Source organism: Lissotriton helveticus, chromosome 3_1 (genome assembly GCF_964261635.1).
Source record: "Lissotriton helveticus chromosome 3_1, aLisHel1.1, whole genome shotgun sequence".
Lineage (NCBI taxonomy): Eukaryota > Metazoa > Chordata > Amphibia > Caudata > Salamandridae > Lissotriton > Lissotriton helveticus.
Window position 1 is genome coordinate 1,522,637,056 of NC_136061.1, and position 17,928 is coordinate 1,522,654,983.

General features: G+C 54.1%; 1 protein-coding gene across 2 annotated transcripts in view; it reads left to right on the forward strand.

Moving 5' to 3' along the window:
- The first annotated feature begins 5,593 nt into the window (after positions 1 to 5,593).
- NECTIN1 (nectin cell adhesion molecule 1) overlaps positions 5,594 to 17,928 on the forward strand; it is a 484,094-nt gene continuing 471,759 nt past the window's right edge. The window contains exon 1 of one of the 2 annotated variants that reach the window (XM_078682172.1): positions 5,594 to 6,625. In XM_078682172.1, the coding sequence (XP_078538298.1) occupies positions 6,526 to 6,625 (100 nt within the window). In that variant the 5' untranslated portion in view covers positions 5,594 to 6,525. The remainder of the gene's footprint in view (positions 6,626 to 17,928) is intronic. The other variant, XM_078682171.1, reaches the window with a different exon arrangement.

A 17,928-nucleotide genomic window follows, 5' to 3' on the forward strand; every position in this document is an offset into this window, starting at 1 on the left:
AGAGGGGGTCAGGCTGGCAGCAGAGTGGGTCAGGATGGCATCAGAGTGGGTCCGCCTGGCAGTAGAGGGGGTCAGGCTGGCTGTACAGTGGGGCTGGCTGTTAGTAGAGTGGGCCAGGCTGGCAGCAGACGGGTCAGGCTGGCAGTATAGTGGGGCAGGCTGGCAGTAGAGTGGGTCAGGCTGGCAGCAGACGGGTCAGGCTGGCAGTATAGTGGGGCAGGCTGGCAGTACAGTGGGTCAGACTGGCAGTAGAGGGGGGTCAGGTTGTCAGAGAAGGGGCCAGGCTGGCAGTAGAGGGGGTATGCTGGCAGTAGAGGGGGCAGGTTGGCAGTAGAGGGGGCATGCTGGCAGTAGGGTGGGTCAGGCTGGCAGCAGAGGGGGTCAGGCTGGCAGCAGAGTGGGCCAGGCTGGCTGCAGAATCGGTCAGATTGGCAGTGAAGTGGGTCAGACTGGCATCAGAGGGGTCAGGCTGGCAGTACAGTGGGCCTGGCTGGCTGTGCAGTGGGTCAGGCTGGCAGTAGAGTGGGCCAGGCTGGCAGGGAAGGGGCAGGCTGGCAATAGAGTGGGTCAGGCTAACTGCAGGGGGTCAGGATGGTTCTGGCTGGCAGTACAGTGGGTAAGGATGGCAGGAGAGGGGGGCAGGCTGGCAGTAGAGTTGGTCAGGCTGGCAGGAGAGTGGGCCAGGCTGGCAGGGAAAGGGCAGGCTGGCAATAGAGTGGGTCAGGCTGGCTGCAGGGGGTCAGGATGGTTCTGGCTGGCAGTACAGTGGGTCAGGATGGCAGGAGAGGGGGGCAGGCTGGCAGTAGAGTTGGCCAGGCTGGCAGTAGAGTGGGTCAGGCTGGCTGCAGAATTGGTCAGATTGGCAGTACAGTGGGTCAGGATGGCAGTGGAGTGGGTCGGACTGGCAGTAGAGGGGAGCCGGCTGGCAGCTGAGGGGGTCAGGCTGGCAGCAGAGGGGGTCAGGCTGGCAGCAGAGGGGGTCAGGATGGCATCAGAGTGGGTCCGCCTGGCAGTAGAGGGGGTCAGGCTGGCTGTACAGTGGGGCTGGCTGTTAGTAGAGTGGGCCAGGCTGGCAGCAGACGGGTCAGGCTGGCAGTATAGTGGGGCAGGCTGGCAGTAGAGTGGGTCAGGCTGGCAGCAGACGGGTCAGGCTGGCAGTATAGTGGGGCAGGCTGGCAGTACAGTGGGTCAGACTGGCAGTAGAGGGGGGTCAGGTTGTCAGAGAAGGGGCCAGGCTGGCAGTAGAGGGGGTATGCTGGCAGTAGAGGGGGCAGGTTGGCAGTAGAGGGGGCATGCTGGCAGTAGGGTGGGTCAGGCTGGCAGCAGAGGGGGTCAGGCTGGCAGCAGAGTGGGCCAGGCTGGCTGCAGAATCGGTCAGATTGGCAGTGAAGTGGGTCAGACTGGCATCAGAGGGGTCAGGCTGGCAGTACAGTGGGCCTGGCTGGCTGTGCAGTGGGTCAGGCTGGCAGTAGAGTGGGCCAGGCTGGCAGGGAAGGGGCAGGCTGGCAATAGAGTGGGTCAGGCTAACTGCAGGGGGTCAGGATGGTTCTGGCTGGCAGTACAGTGGGTAAGGATGGCAGGAGAGGGGGGCAGGCTGGCAGTAGAGTTGGTCAGGCTGGCAGTAGAGTGGGCCAGGCTGGCTGCAGAATCGGTCAGATTGGCAGTACAGTGGGTCAGGATGGCAGTGGAGTGGGTCAGACTGGCAGTAGAGGGGAGCGGGCTGGCTGCAGAGGGGGTCAGGCTGGCAGCAGAGGGGGTCAAGCTGGCTGCAGAGTGGGTCAGGATGGCATCAGAGTGGGTCCGCCTGGCCGTAGAGAGGGCAGGCTGGCAGTACAGCGGGTCAGGCTGCCAGCAGAGGGGGTCAGGCTGGCTGTACAGTGGGGCTGGTTGGTAGTAGAATGGGTCATGTTGGCAGCAGAGGGGTCAGGCTGGCAGTACAGTGGGGCTGGCTGGTAGTAGAGTGGGTCATGTTGGCAGCAGACGGGTCAGGCTGGCAGTTCAGTGGGGCTGGCTGGCAGTAGAGTGGGCCAGGCTGGCAGCAGACGGGTCAGGCTGGCAGTATAGTGGGGCAGGCTGGCAGTACAGTGGGTCAGACTGGCAGTAGAGGGGGGTCAGGCTGTCAGAGAAGGGGCCAGGCTGGCAGTAGAGGGGGCATGTTGGCAGTAGAGGGGGCAGGTTGGCAGTAGAGTGGGTCAGGCTGGCAGTAGAGGGGGCATGCTGGCAGTAGAGGGGGGCAGGTTGGCAGCAGAGTGGGTCAGGCTGGCTGCAGAGTGGGTCAGACTGGCATCAGAGTGGGTCCGGCTGGCAGTAGAGGGGGCAAGCTGGCAGTAGAGGGGGTCAGGCTTGCAGTACAGTGGGTCAGACTGGCATCAGAGTGGGTCCGCCTGGCAGTAGAGGGGGCAAGCTGGCAGTAGAGGGGGTCAGGCTGGCCGTACAGTGGGTCAGACTGGCATCAGAGTGGGTCTGCCTGGCAGTAGAGGGGGCAGGCTGGCAGTAGAGGGGGTCAGGCTGGCAGTACAGTGGGTCAGGCTGGCAGCAGAGGGGGTCAGGCTGGCAGTACAGTGGGTCAGGCTCACAGCAGAGAGGGTCAGGCTGGCTGCAGTATTTGTATGTATAGGCATTTATATAGCGCACTACTTACCCGTAGGGTCCCAAGGCGCTTCGACCGCTGCGAAACCCTTCCTGGCTTCCCTGAGAGATGGTCCCTTAATGGGTATCTCCAGGGTGAGACCAGGCATCCCCGGCGGTCTGGTGGGGCCGTTAGTGAAGATGAGGCAAGCTAATGCCCAGAGTTGCCGAGTGTGAACGCTGATCAGAGTGGGCACCGAGGCGAGAGAATTATCAAGTCCGCTGACCCTGGTCCAGAAACCTGCCGCGCCGGGAATCGAACCCTGGTCCCGGGCCGTCCTCTGCTCTCGGGTCTGCCGCCTCTAACCAGTGAGCCACACTTTAGAAGGCTGCATACAGTTAGGGATCAGCAGAATGCTCGAAGGGACAGGCCGGCTTCAGGAACGGCCGAAGCTGGCTGCAGTAATATGCAGGCTTGTGCAAGGGGACCGAAACGTTCCAGAAACAGCCAGGCCACATGCAGGATGGGGCAGGCTGCCAAGGGTCAGGCCAGGGCAAAGTCACGAGGGTTACATTGAAAATGTCTGGGATTCATATTTTTCTTTCACTAAAAGTAGGTGTTTTCTGAGTACATATTGATAAGGAATGAGACTCCAGCAATTAATACAAATCGTGTCATATGTTCCTAAAAAAAGTTTTTAAACAGTTTGTTAGACCTGGCACCATTGGCGTGGGTCTCCCTTCCTTTTTTTGCTGTTGTCTCCTCTGTTTTTGCTGGTATTAGATGCTCTGGGCGCTGTGCCACTGCCATTCAGTGCCACAGCGCAAATGCTCCCTGTGTAAATATGTTTGTGAATTGGTATATCCATGATTTGCTTATTTGGTTTACCTGTTAGTCCCTAGTAGTGTGGCCTGTGTGTGCCCAGGGCTGGTAACCCAAATGCTGCTGGTGGGCCTGCAGCGCTGGTTTGCGCCACCCACAGAGGTAGCTGGCAAAGTGTACCTCAGACCTGCCACTGCAGTGTCTGCGCACAGTCCAGAACTGCCATCTTGGCTGTGAAGTGCCCACACTTCCCAGCGCCTGACCCTCCCCTTAGCCTCATGTCAGTCACCCCTATGGTAGGTGCCTTGTGTGAGTAAGGTAGGACATGGCTTGATATGTGTAGCATGTCCTGGTAGTGAATCCACCTCCATTTTGTTTTCACTGCTGCAAGGCTACCTGTTCTCCATAGGCTAGAATGGGCAGACTGGCTATTACATCTTATAGTCCTATCTGACTCAGGGAACATGGTAGAAATTCGAATTTAGTATGCCTGAGCTCAGAATAATAAAATGCATCTTTTAGTGACCGATTCGACTTTCACTCCAGCTTTGCACAGTGCTTTATTCCTTCCTTATCCAAAATAAGACTCCATCAATCCCAAGTCTCATGTTCATCCAACTCGAGACCATGGCTGTCAGGTACTCAGTAAATATTTCCTACATTGAAATCAAAATGTACACCAACTTATCTTAAAATCCATCCTCGCCCGAAATGTATTGAATCGCAACTAATTGGTTTGCAGATGCTAAGATGCAGACATGATCTATTGCAGATCTTAAACGAAACTGGTCCCAAGATGTTTGTTTCTGGTCCAGGGAGGACCTGGCTTAGCAGTTCGGTCTGGACTGTTTCCATGAGGCACAGGATCAAGACTGATTTGCATATGGCTGGGTCTAAACTGGGGTGGCATGGTGAGCAAAATACCGATGGATTTAACCCGGAATTATTGACTGCGGGAGAATGTTTGCTTTGCTATGCATTCCATCCATCATCCGTGTGTCTATTGTTCCATCACAACATAGTCACATGATTTCAAAGCCAAACTCTACAGACTCAGTCAGTCCTGCATGGCTTGCTCCTTTTTGAGATTTCTTCAAAATTCCAACCTAAAGTTTCATCATGGCATTAATTATTTTGGACATGCTCACTATTCACCTATTTATGACTGATCTCCTTGGCTCAGTCTCTTGAAGGCCTTCCAACTGAAGCATCACAGTGCTCAAGGCCAGCGGCTAATAGGTCTAAGGGGAAGTGAAGAGTGCAGTGTGTGGTGGACCTCTGTTGCGGAACGGAATCTTCCAGCAGGTAAGAGTTAACCACGTCAGCTTAGCATGTGATTGGCTACACAGGCACTACCTCCCTTGATAGTGGCTGGTCTGACTACCTCTGGCCGACCTGACTTTCAGAGCCACTGGACTTGCCTGAAGACTATAACTCACTGTAGGCCAGACTCACTCCACTCCTCAAAGAGTTCCAAAACTCTGCAGCCTCAAACCAATGCTAACCTACCACACAAACACCCCATGCGCCCTTCACCTCCATCCCCGTGGAAGAAAACACGCTGACTTGCAGAGACGACGTGTTCCCTTCTATCTATACGAAAACATCAACATCTCTGTTCTGAAGAGTCAAAACACATCTCTGAGGTTTCAAGGTTAGGTGATCTGAAGGTCGCTCCGCAGAGGCTCTGCTCTGCCACATCTTCCAAGACACCCCTGGCAGGGCCCGGCCTCTCGCGCGATGAGGGGTTCAGACTAGAGGCCTAGTCCCCCCCCCCTCCCCCCCTTCCCCACCAGCTCCCAGGGTGGTCCATGATTACAGGATCAGAGGGTGCGATGGCTTGTTGCTTTTGTGCATGTGGACTGCGTCAAGCCCCCTTCACCCTACACAGACCAGACCTGGCCCGGGAGGTTCTCTCTTGACAGTTTTTGCACGGTTTCTTGCATTTTCCTCTAATTCTCTCAAGAGATGGAGACATCGCGACCCGCGTCCCTCTCCGCACTCAGAGCGCACGTCAGCGCGGGCCTGGGAAGGGGAGGGGTGCAGCCGCGGGATTTGGAGGAAACTGCCTCGGTGAAGAGTTGTCCTCGGCCTGCAGAGGGTTAACCCACCGAGCCCTCCCTCCACTGCTGCTGCTGCTTTCCACACGCACTGACATCAGAGAGGGTGGGGGGCGCTGGGACAGCGGGAGGGCCTGGAGCTAGAGCGCACAGACGAAGGGCTCCAGGGAGGGACATCCAGTGAGCTCTGGGGAGAGGGAGAGACCTGCAGCTCTTTGAGGGAGGGGGAGGAGCCCTGGCGGAGAGGGCGGAGGCGCGGATCGTGACAGGGAGCCTCGGCACAGCAGCTCAGGCCGGATAGAGCGCCGAGAAGAGCAGGCTGCCGCAACTCTGTTGGCACTCGCTACCCAGCAGCAGATGTCTCCTCCAGTGCTGGGCGCAAGAGACCCCTGCAGACCCCGTGCATGAGGGGAGAAGTCTGCGAGGAGGGAGAAACCTCAAGAGAGGAGGAAGAAACCTCAAGCGAGGAGGAAGAAACCTCAAGCGAGGAGTCAGCCCTGCACGGAGTGGGCACGGTGAGATCCCTGGCAGGGGCGCTGCAGACCCCAGGGAGGGCCTGGCAGAGGGAAAGTCTGGATTGGGCAGAGAGCGGATGAAGATACCCCGAGAGGAGTGAGAGACCTCGGGAGACACATTCTGCCGCTCTCCGGGCGGAGGGTCGCTCGCACATCAGTGTCCAGCTCCTCGGATGGTTCTCAACATATGACGCTTCTAGGCGCTCTGACAGAGTGGGGGAAACGCATCGGAGCCGGACCTGGCTGGGAAATACTGAACCAGGAGTGCGCGTCCCGGACCCCGGGCGGAGAGGCGGCCTTTGGGACCGGAGAGCCCGTCACTGGACCCTGTCCGAGGCCGGGATACTGCCCTCGACCCGTGAGCGCCTAGGAAGGGAGCTACAGGCTGAGGGACTGTCCGAGCCCGGGAGGTGCCGCAGAACTGTCCACAGGAGGGGACCGCAGGCCGGGAGAGGCTCCAGAACTGTCCGAGCCCACAGGGGCTGCTCAGCCAGGGCTGCGGCGGGTCCAGGGCGCGGATTGTTGCTCCCGGATTTATCCCCGCGGGATCCAGGCTGCGATGGCTGCAGGGGTGAGGACCACCTGTCCGGGTGCGGGCCGTCGGGCGTCCCACCTCACCAGGACGGCTGTTCTCTGGCTGCTGGCTTCACTCTTCCCAGGTGAGCCGCTTGCGACCGCGAATGTGTGTGTCTCTGGCATGGATGGGGCCCCTGCTGGTCTGCAGGCGCAGAGCACCGGGCCGAAGGATGGCGGTGCAATGGACGAGGGACCTGAAGGAGGTGGGGGTTCAGTGGGGTGACAATGTGCCCAGCAGGACCCGCCGTGCGGGGGGGGGCCTCCATGGGGTGGGGGGTCACCCCCCCCTCCCCCGGCTCTATGCACGAGAGGCAGGCCCATGACCTGAGAACTCCTGACTGGGCCTGGAGCATGGGGGGTATCCACGTACTTTGCACCCCCCCTCCCCTCAAGTTTCGTTACTCCAATGGGGGTCAGGGGAAAGGAATCATGCATAGGTACAGTTGCATGTATTTGGTCCCCTGTCTCTCTGTGTGCTTGGAAGCTCTCATCGACACACCTTTTAAAAGTGTATGTGTTCATGGTTCTGAAAAGCGCTGCGTGGACGGCGTCTTCACTGCGCTATCGTTGTTTTCTCACCCCCCCCCCCCCCCCTTGCAACAGTTATCCATAGGGCGTCCCTGTGGCAGCGAGTAGATATCCGGGTATAGCGCGCACACGCCCGCCCTGCAGCCCAGCGGTGTGGTGAGGACCGGCCCCGCGCCCTAGTGCACGGTTGGAGCTCCCCTCCCCCCGCACCTGGCAGCGCTCGGGCTCAGGTGTGCAGGTGACGCTCGCGCCGCGCGCAGGAGCCTGCCCTGCAGAGCGCGCGCCCCGGACGCGTCCGTTGGAGGCTGCGGGCAACAGGTGCGGCGGGGGCCTGTGATTGCGCAGGGGCCTGAGGGCCACGAGACTGGCCAGCCGTCCGAGTCCAGGGGCGTGACGCAGCCCCCACCCCGACCCCTTCAGGCAGGGGCGTCATAAAACTCAAGGGTGCCCCCCCCTGTACATTGCATGGAACCCCCCCCCCCCCACTCTCCGAGCCCAGTCAGGAGCTCAAGGTATGCCCATGCACAGTGCTGACCCCCCACCCCCGCCGCCTGGAGTTTGCCCCACCCCTCACACTGCACCGCGGGGGCTATTATTCCGCCACCGCCTTCAGAGGTTAATACCTCTGGGCCCCTCCATTAGCACCAGGCCACGAGCACACGGGAGACTCAGGAGCCCCGCATCACATTGTGCAGGGGTTTGGACATCATTTTGTGTTACGCCATCACCCTACTCAAGTGTCGATGCAAAACCCCTAGGGGCACTAAATGAAGCTCAGGAATCTGCCCCCCATCACCACCGTTTTCTGGTTTGGTAGTAAAAACCGTTATCAATCATATAATCTTATCAATTGGGACCCTCACATCCTTGCCCCTGGCGCCACTGCACCTGCCGCACTATTGACAGATACGCCCCAGGGGAGGAGGCGATGTCTTTACATTGTCCCCACTCATTTCTGCCTCACCTGACCCTCTGTCTCTCTCACCTTTGCCACTTTATCTTTTCCTCGCCCCATCGTACCTTTGCCTCATCCCTTCCTGCCTCTCACATCCACCGAAGTGTATGCTGCTGCCTCGCTTCTCTTGTATGTAGATTCACTTCCTTCTACCTCAATCACATATCGCATACGTGCCTCATACCTCTGCCTCACTCGCCCTCGCAGCTCTGCCTCATTTTTCTCCCTCTCTTCTCTGCCTCAATCTCCCCCGATCTCGCGTCTTCCTCAATCTCCCTCACACCTCTGCCCCATTGATGCTTAGGTGTCCACCTCCCACAGGAAGAATCACTGCCACGTTATTTCTCCCCAAACTCTGCCTCATAAGCACCCCCCCCCTGCCAACCCCCCCCCCCTTCATGCGTTCCCGACTGCCTCTTCCCTCTTCGCTCCCTCTCCCTCCCGTTGCAGCCCGCTCTGGCGCATCTCTGTTTCTCTCTCACCTCGAATTACATTTCCCTCCCTTTCCAAAATCGCTCTGCGTCGTTTTCCTTGGCTTGTCGTCCCTTCGTGTTCACGTTTCCATTTCCACATGACTGCGCCTCTCTTATCCCCCCTCCATCTCGTGTGTCGATGTATCTATCCCCCCTCTCCACGGCTCTGCACCTCTGTGCTCTCCTTCTTAGCTCCTCTCACCTGCTCTCCACACATTTCCCTCTGATGCCCACACGGCCCTCGCCTCCATCCCTTCCCAGAGTGGAAGGCGGGGCAGAGAATCCACCCTGTAAAAGAGGCACAGCTGTTTTATTCCCAGGAACCAGCCCCTCACTTTAAAACCAGCTGTTCCTGTCAGTCAAAAGGAGTGGTCAACCTCTGCCATTTACAGCAAACATCTGTAGCACAGAGTGGACCGGTAACAGAACCGTGCAGAGCGTGGACCGAACACACAATGCGCCTAGAGGCGTTCTGGGACCCACCATCTGTGCTATATACCCACACAATGTATCCATCTAACTTGTCAACTGAAAATATATCTGGAATATATTTGCTTCTGATAATAACAGATGCATACGTGATTTGGCTGGAGAGGTCTCGCCTTTCTCTCTCTCTCTACAGCATTACTTCATTCATCCATTCAAATAAGTGACATCTTATTTTTAGAGTGTCCTGTGACTGGTTGTTTGTCTTGTGCAACTCTCCTCGTGTGGCTGCCGCTTTATGAGTCTCTCCGGGCAGCGAAAGTACCACTCCTCGCCCTACCTTAAGACCCTTCCATGCAGCTGGCGTGCCTGTGTGTGTGTTCCTTTGCACCTCTCACTGCTGACGTAATCCTTGCTGCTCCACCCTTGACTGCTTGCACTGTACAATGTGCTGAGGATGTGCCCCCCCCCTCCCATGCATACCCATTTGCATTTACATGCAGGTAGCCCCACTTCAATTCTGACACCTTCGAACTGTCTGGGGTCTTCTGCTAACTGCACTTTGAATTCTGGGCCATGTTGTTTTTTTAACCGAGCGTATACATTTACAACCTCCTATAGAGGAGTTTGCTAACAGCTTGGTAGTCTGGAGGGGACCAGTGTGTTTATTTAAGATTTCGGGAACGTTCATCTGTAACCCTAACCACCTGTAGGCACGACACATTTGATGCACAGAGTGGAATGGAGGAGCAGCAGAGATTGCATGATTTGCCGAGGATCACGCGGATTGGACAAGTGTAGAAGTCGAGACCTAGGTCGACAATAGACTGATCTGGCAACAACGCGATTTCTCTTTTCAACCTGGGCCTCCCCGCAACCAGGTGCGTCCTTGTAAAAGAAAGCAGGAGCGACAAGCACCTTGTCTCCCCTGCTTTCTTTTAGAGCTGTACCCCTCTCTAAAAACCACCGTTTTCTGCGTCTCGTGTACAATTATGCGGTGTTTGTTATGAGGTGATGCACAACAGATCCTTGAAACTCCACGGGTTTGCAACAGGGCCGTTTAATTCCAGAGTCGGTTTAATGCCTGGCCTGCCAGCTACCTCAGGGCAGTGCCCACCAGGGTGTCGGCGCCAGCAGGTTCCGGGCTTCGCACAACGCATATCCTTCCGCACATACAGGGGAGGCCTCAGAATTTATGAAATATTCATTTTAGGTACGAGTTCTCAGGTAATTTCACTCTCGACACTTCACGTGCAGGGCGGAGTCTGGAGGAGCTGAGCGTAGCGGATCAAGTGCTCTCACAGAGGTCAGAGGTCCAGCCGCCGTAGTGTCATGGCGTCGATATTGCTAAGAGTGTGTCCCTTAGAGTCCGTGATGGCCCACCCTGGACTGGACTGCGACGGGTTGGAGGGTGGAGGGGGCTGCATCATACTACGCGTCTAGGCAGCTCGAGTGTGTGTGGGGTTGAGGCTCTGGCGGGCTTTAGGGGTGCCTCACTAATGCAGTGCCACTCGGTTACAGGGTATGGCTGGGATTTGGACACTCGGGTGAGCAAGTCATCAGTTTGATGCAAGGGCCTGTAGTGAACAGTGAATCGAGACGACAGACGGGTCCACTCAACCTTTCATCCTTCCAAAGTAAATTAACTGAGCATGAGTTCAATAAACACCTGTCAGCATCAGGGGCGTAACGCAGGCCGCTATGTGGGGGTCCAACTCTTCTGTTGGCCCCCCAACCCTTCAGGGGGCCGCATCCAGCCCAAGGCCAATGAACATCTGTGAGATATGGAAGAGACACATTTTGCGTGGGGCATGATTTTGCGTCACGCCACTCGTCAGCAGCATTCTTATACCATTCAGCGACGAGCACGCGCTTTCCATACAGATAGAACCTATGGACGGGCGGGTGGCCAGGCACACTCCTTGTGCCTGTGCCCCCCCCCACACCCAACTATTAGAAGCACCCAAATCATTCACTTTTCCGCTGAGCCATCAAAACCCATCTTTTTCTTGCATAACTGATCTTTCCTGTCTCTCCTGGTCTGCCTATGGCAGTTGCATTTTAGCGCTGAGATGCCCCGTAGCTGGTGCAGCTGTGCGCTCTACACAACTCTTGACATACCATCTCTCATCTGCGTGGGTGAGCCGAGAGTGTCGAGAGCTGAGAGGTGTGGGTGTGTTAGCCTGTGCCGCCATGCTAGTTGTTGCCTGAATATGACTGGTCCAGTGCTTAATTTGTACAATAATAAGAGCCAGGGCTCTCGTCAGGAGGCCACTGCTGCTTGTGCCACCCATTGCTGCTATCAGCGCTGCCAATAACAGTGCCAACACAACTACTATTGTCACACTTCACGTGTGACAATTCAGACTATTCTAGGCCCCCCATAGCTATAAGAATGGTTGTGCCACTTGTAGTTATGCTGATCTCCGAATTAGGGCAGTCTGCCGCCCGGCGGAGCGGTTTGTCTGAGTGCCAGTGGTGACATTTGGGGGATGGTGCTGAGCACCGAAAACCACCGGTTCAAATTAAGCACTGGGATGGTCCTCTGCAGCTGACATTGGGGCCAGTCGGGGCCGAAGGTTTCAGAAGAGGGTGCCAATCGTTCTGTTGAGGGTACACGTTTATTTATTTAATGCGATTTTTAAAGCGCGCAAATACCCAGACGGGTGTCTTGGCAGTGTGTTGGGCGTGCGGCGCTGTGGTGGACGTGAAGAAGACATAACACATGGGGGTGCGGTGGGGTCGTGCATTTCAGTAGACGTGGTGGAGGCAGTGCGTACACGTTTAACAGTACTTTGCGCGACTCGTGTGCGCAGCAGTCAGTCAGCGCTCAGCCTCTGCTTAACACTGATGAAGAGCGACACGGTGCCATCTGTATTGCCTTCAGCACTGTTGGTTGCAAGTGAGCGCGGTGTTGGTACGTCTATCACGTTCTGTGGTGTGCACGCTGCGTAGTTTGCTGAGGCATGCTTACAGTGGGGCATTTTGTGTCCCCGAGCTTTGCTGCAGATGGCGGTGTGCTCTGTTCTTTAACACTGATGGAGACAGACACCTGAATGCTGTGTTGATTGTATGAGAGTGCGGCTTTGGTGTTTTTACTGTACTCTGCCGTTCAGGCTTTGTAGGATTCATACATTGTTAGAAGGGGACATTGCATTGAGTTTTGGTTGATTCGTAGGAATGAATATATTTTGGGATTTAATAATACTGGTGAAAACCGATAAATTGCCATCTGTATGAGGTTAGGTGTTGTGTTGGTTGTCTATGTGGTGGTGGTGCATCTGGTGTGTGTTGTTTCGCAGGCTGTGTAGGATGCTGTCTTTGAGTCAATTACTACATGTTTATGTGTCTGAAGGTGTTTTGACTCTGATGTGGGGAGACATGTTGCCATCCACAAGGCCCTGGGGCTATGTTGGTTTTATATGAATGTGGCGTTGCTGGGTTTCAATTGTTCTTTTGTGCATGCAGCATAGTATTCTGAGGTGGGCTACAGTGGGGAATTTTGCTTCTTCGAATTTTGTGCAGATTCTGCAGGAATTCTTTTGTACTGATAAAAAGTGACATGCAGTCTTCTGGGTGGCCATGACACTGTGTTGGTTTCATGGAAGTGTGGCTTTGCAGTGTCGTGTGTTTTGTTTGTCGTGCAGAATTCTGAAATATGGTTGTAAAAGAGCATTTTGTGTCTCAGAATTGTTTTTCTGGAGCAGTGCACTTGAATTCTTTGGTGCTGGCGCTGATTGACATGTTGCCATCTTTGTGGTCTTTGGTTGTATGTTGGTTGTACAAGGTACGGTATCAGTGCACGTTGTGGGCTTTATTGCATTACAGGTGTAGACTGTGGGATTTGCATTTGGTGGATTCACGTCTATTTAATATTTTTAGCCAGTTGGAATATTACAAACTTAACAATATCCTGCTTAGCCCTAAGGTGGTGCTGCAGATGTTGAAGCATTTTGGATTTGTTAATTTCTGTCTGTTAGTGACACTGCCATCTGTGTGACATTTGCTGCTGTGCACGCCGATTGAGAGTGTGGTGTTTGCTTGTATAGTGTGTTTCGTTGCATTGGTGGGATTGCATGGTTGTATGTGTAACTGGAGGCGTCAGGTCACAGTTGTTTAGCTCCGCCTGCTAGATTACAGTTTTGCATGCCTTTGTTGTGTTGGAGGTGATGTGTATTGGTTGTGTTTATTAGTGCAGAGATCGACATGTTGAGCTCTTAATTGCCTTTGGTGTGGGCTAGAATGCCTGATTGTGTGGTGGTTATGTGTCAGGTTTCCTATTTTCCATTGGACATGAATGGTGGGTTGTGACTTTAAAAAGTCCAAGTCTTCGTGTTGTTACGCACTGGCTTCTAAATGTGGTTATTACCGAGGAGCATTGCATCTTTTGGGTATGGTGGTTGGAGATTACTGACTGCATTAGCTCTACTCCGAACTGCACGTTGTTATCTGCATTGGCCATGGTGCGGCGTATTTCACATCAGCTTGAGGCAGGGTTGCATTTGTTCTGTTCGATTTTATTGGCCAAGACTGCCTAGATGAAGAGAGAGGCGAAGAAGCAGAGATATCATGCAATGGGGGAGGCAGCAGAAAGCAATGTCCCATTGAGATGAACTCTATGGTTATGACCTGCTTAGTGGATGGGTTTTAAGGATTGTAGGGTTGCCATTTACCTCTCTCTCAAGATTTACCAGATGTAGTTGATACTTGTAGACCCACTTTGATGGGTTCGAAAATCAAGTCATTCATATGTATTTTCCAACCGGGTCTTCTCAATCTTCAAGCTTTCCTAGGAAATCTAAACCCTGAGTTTTTTTTACAGTAAGTACAGAGGAACAGCGCCACTCAATAACTATGTTCTGTCACCAACATACTCACCGTTTATCTAAACTTCAATCTTTGAAATGAATAGAGAGCAGAGACGCAATAACTGGGGTTGTTGTAAGCATCAGACTGAATTTCCTTAGTACCTTCTTTCTAGCATCTCCAAACAAAAATATGACCACCTGCAAAGGATACAAAACTAAATTGGACAAAACAGTGTCAAGGGCAGTTATCACAACCCATGTAAGCTCTACTCTGGAGAGGTTGCAGTGGCTTCCAGCAGCCAAACAGATTAACTCATGAGCCATAACACTGAATTACAAGTCAGATTCCAAGTGATGTCCTGTTCATTTGAGAACCAGGCTTAGGCCTAGTGCCCTTAACTGAGCCGTGACGTCCTATTGAAAGGGTTGGACGGAGCTCCCTCGAAAGTCCAGGCTGTGGCGGCAAGCTTCGACAAGTTCAAAGGAAATGGTGGAACAATCTCCCTTGGATCTCCCGAACGCTATTTTACTTTAAGGGAAAGATTCAACATACATCTTTTTGTATGGCCCTTACAGTTGCATGGCCCACTGTGCTGTATGTTGCATATGTTGCCAGGATATCAAAGAGTTTTAGCGCCTATACACTATGTTTGATTTGACAATAGCTTTGACTAAACCTTCTACTGACTCCGCAAGGGGCTTGGCCACTGACAGCAACCAAAGGTGACACGATGGCTTGAAAGCAATGGGTTTCACCAGCAACAAAACCAAACACCTTGAGACTCATCCACTCAGAAGCGCATTCATGGGCGAGCTACTACAGCAGTGGAGGATAGAAGGGGCAGATCATCCTGAGGGTGAAGTGACCCTCACGCAGAGAGACCAATAACATTGTGTCGGTGAGACTCCAGTAGGCAGGTCAGGGGCTTACTGAGGTATGTTGGGTTAATAGTCATTTCCCACAGTGGCTCTTTGTGTGTGTGAATGAGGAATACCCCTCATCCGGCATCAGCAGACCACACAAAGATACCCTTGCTGGTGATGTGTTCTTAATACATTTTATGAAGATGATTTGAAAGCTTGACAAGCTAGTAGCTATGAGGTTGTGCGCTTCCGAATCTAAGCTGGCATTTTCTGTTGGCTAAATGGGAGCAGGGTGCTGGTGTGTGCTTTGGTGAAGGTAAGGCTGAAGCTTTAAGAGTCCGGGCCTTGTAGTCTAGTTGTAATTGCATTTATATAGTGCCTACTATCCCTGATGGGTTGTTGAAGCACCTGTTCGGCCGGTAGCACACTTCTCTAGAACCCATAAAGGATTAGTGGTGAATTAGTATGGTGAAATATGAAAGTAATTTGAATGGTGGACAAGTTAATCAGTTATGTGGATTGAGAAGGATAGTGGCGGGATAGAAGAGGGAAAAAGTTTGCGTTTATAAAGCGCGTGCTACCCCTCATAAGCTGTTGACGTGCTTTTTTTTTTTTGGCCAGTAGAACGCTAACCCGCAACCCATATTGTGAGCCGGAGCACATGGAACTGTGAGCCCGAGGCTGGTGCCTGTGAAACCTGTGCCTGGGAACCTCTGAGAGAATGTTCTGCCTGTAAGCCCAGGTTGGATGGGTCGGAAGTGACCCATGACTTGGAGTCCGGTTGTGTGTGCCCAAACTCTGACACCGTGTGCTTGTGAGTTTATTGATTGAGCTGTAAGCTCAGGCTGTGGAAATGTGAGTCTTCGACTGTGAGCTGCTTTAGCAATCCAAAGTGATTCTGTGGCTGTCGGCCGGTGCTTTAACCAGGCTGATTGACTTTAAACTTGCGCCTGTTTGCCCAGACTGTGAACCTTTGGTGGGAAGCCTGTCCCTGTAAGCATAGGCTTTGAGCCACTGGCGGGATGCCTGCAGCTGTGAGACTCTGGTCATAAGCCTGCTTCCTGTGAGACTCTGGTCGGAAGCCTGCGCCTGTAAGCCTTTGAACCTCTGGTCGGAAGCCGGTCCTCTAAGCCTAAGCCCCGAGCCTCTGGTCGGAAACCTGTGCCTGTAAACATCTGAACCTCTGGTCGGAAGCCTGTAAGCCTAGGCTCCAAGCTCCTGGTCAGAAGCCTGTGCCTGTAAACCTACTAGCCTAGGCTCCGAGCCTCTGGTCGGAAGCCTGTGCCAGAAAGGCCATATTGCATGCCGGTGCACCTCGCTGGCTGATGGAACGCTGAAATGTGTGGCTCGCGGCCCCCTCCCTCGGCGCCCGGAGGGTTAAGGGCGCCCAGTCAGCTGGGGTGGAAACAAAGGGCCTGTGCCTCGAAGCCTTTGTGCAGCTACAGAATGAACCAGAGCGCCGGGGCAGCAGCGCCCGGGGAGAGGGCTTTTCAGGGATTAACTCATTGTGAGCGCGCTCGCCCTCGGGGGGGAGTGCAGTGCGAGGTGCAGCCTGCGGGCTGCTGACACAGACGCGGATCTGGGCGAACCGCGCACGCTCTTCGAACCCCCTGTTTCTCTCATGGTGCACCCCGTGGGGGTTCTGGCCCAACCCACACCCAATTGTGCACTTATTGCAAACAATTAACATATGAACCGCGCACAGGTTGTCAACCTCACAGTTCAGTGTATGGTGGGTAGCTTGCTCAGGAGCACACGGTTTGCGACAGCCACTGCGCCACAAGTACTCACGTAACTAGGGTTTTAAATGGAATTTAATGAAAATGAAATGAAAGTGCGTCTACTCACTACCCCAGACTAACTGTCTGCTACTCAGCCGTTCAGGTACCCTCCCATTAAAGGTATTGCTCCAGTGCCCAGAAGTGCAGAAAATCTCCCTCTCAAATACCTGAGAGTGCCACCTTATCTCGGTGGCTGGGAGCCTCGCCCTGGTGCTGGGCTGGTTCAAGAAAAGAGGAACCATCAGGTCTTTGTACTGTACATGAGACCGCCGAATAAGATGGCCGACCCATGCAAGGTAAGCCCCCCTCCTTGTGCCCTGCTGCGCTTGGGCCCTGTGCTTCGGGGCCCAGCGCCCTATCATCATAGCTCAAGTGATGTTGGAGTTATCAGCCCATGTTTGGCATTAGTCGTGAAGGCCTGCCCACCTGTTGGGCACCTTCGTCAGAGGGCACCTTTAAACGGATGGATGTGCAGTAAGGGTGCAGCTGGCACCGTAAACTGGTTATTTGGGCCTTTGCCTGGGGGCGCTAAGATCACGCACCTTTGATCTTGTCCCTATTGCTATGCGTCACGCGGCCTCGGGTGGCACGTGACGCCATAGCGGCAACATAATAACACCAATTAATGGCCTGCTGTGTCTTGGCGCCCACCCATCGCCCCAGGCCCCCATCAGCGGCGTGTCGCCTGTTATTTGTAGGGCGTGAGTGGGGCGGCTGGAAGGGCGAGGAACCCTATTAAGATTAAGATCAGAGCAAGGAAATGTGACCGAAGCCTGCCCTTTGCGCTGGTAGGTTATACAAGGATATGACCGTTTGTGTTTCTGTAAACGTAGCAAGGAAACCGATGTGGGGAAAAAAACATGCCGAGGCTACAGGTGGCCCTTAACAGTGAGTCCTACTCAAAATATTTCTGCAATAGGCCCTAAGATCTCCTAAAACAGCGGCAGGGTACCGGGCTCTCGTCACCCGGAAATCTTCTTTATAGGGCACGCGCTCCCTCCCCCGAAATATCCTCGACGTGTTCCTCAGGGCGCCCACAAATCCTGCCGGAATATCTCACAGACATCCCTCACCTTAAGGGTCACAGTTCAACTGACCCACACATTATGATAGTACAATACCCCTTTAATATGTTTTGTAAAGGGGTAAGGCTGAGGGGGGTCGACAGCAGGACCCAGGGGCTTGAGGCAGAAGAGTGGGAGGGGACAGCAGCACGTGTGTCTACAATAAATTCCTCCACAGCGCTCTGCGTCGGAGAAATAACGTTCCTGAGGTCTATCTATGTCACGCATTTAAGATTCTGGAGATGTGACGTAACGGCCAGAGCTACCGGCTTTGAAACGGGCCCCAGGTTCGAGTCCAGGCGTCGTTACGACATCCTGTGATTATTGGGGAAAAAATCATCTTTGAAAAATAAGCGTAACATACATATAGTCCTCCTGCAAACGTGTCCGCTTCTCAAGTAAGGCGCACTTGGGCCAAGTTGGCGTTATAAGAATTAGCTTGGAGCCCTTTTAGGTCCTGGTGGGAAGGGGTGGAAACAAAAGGACA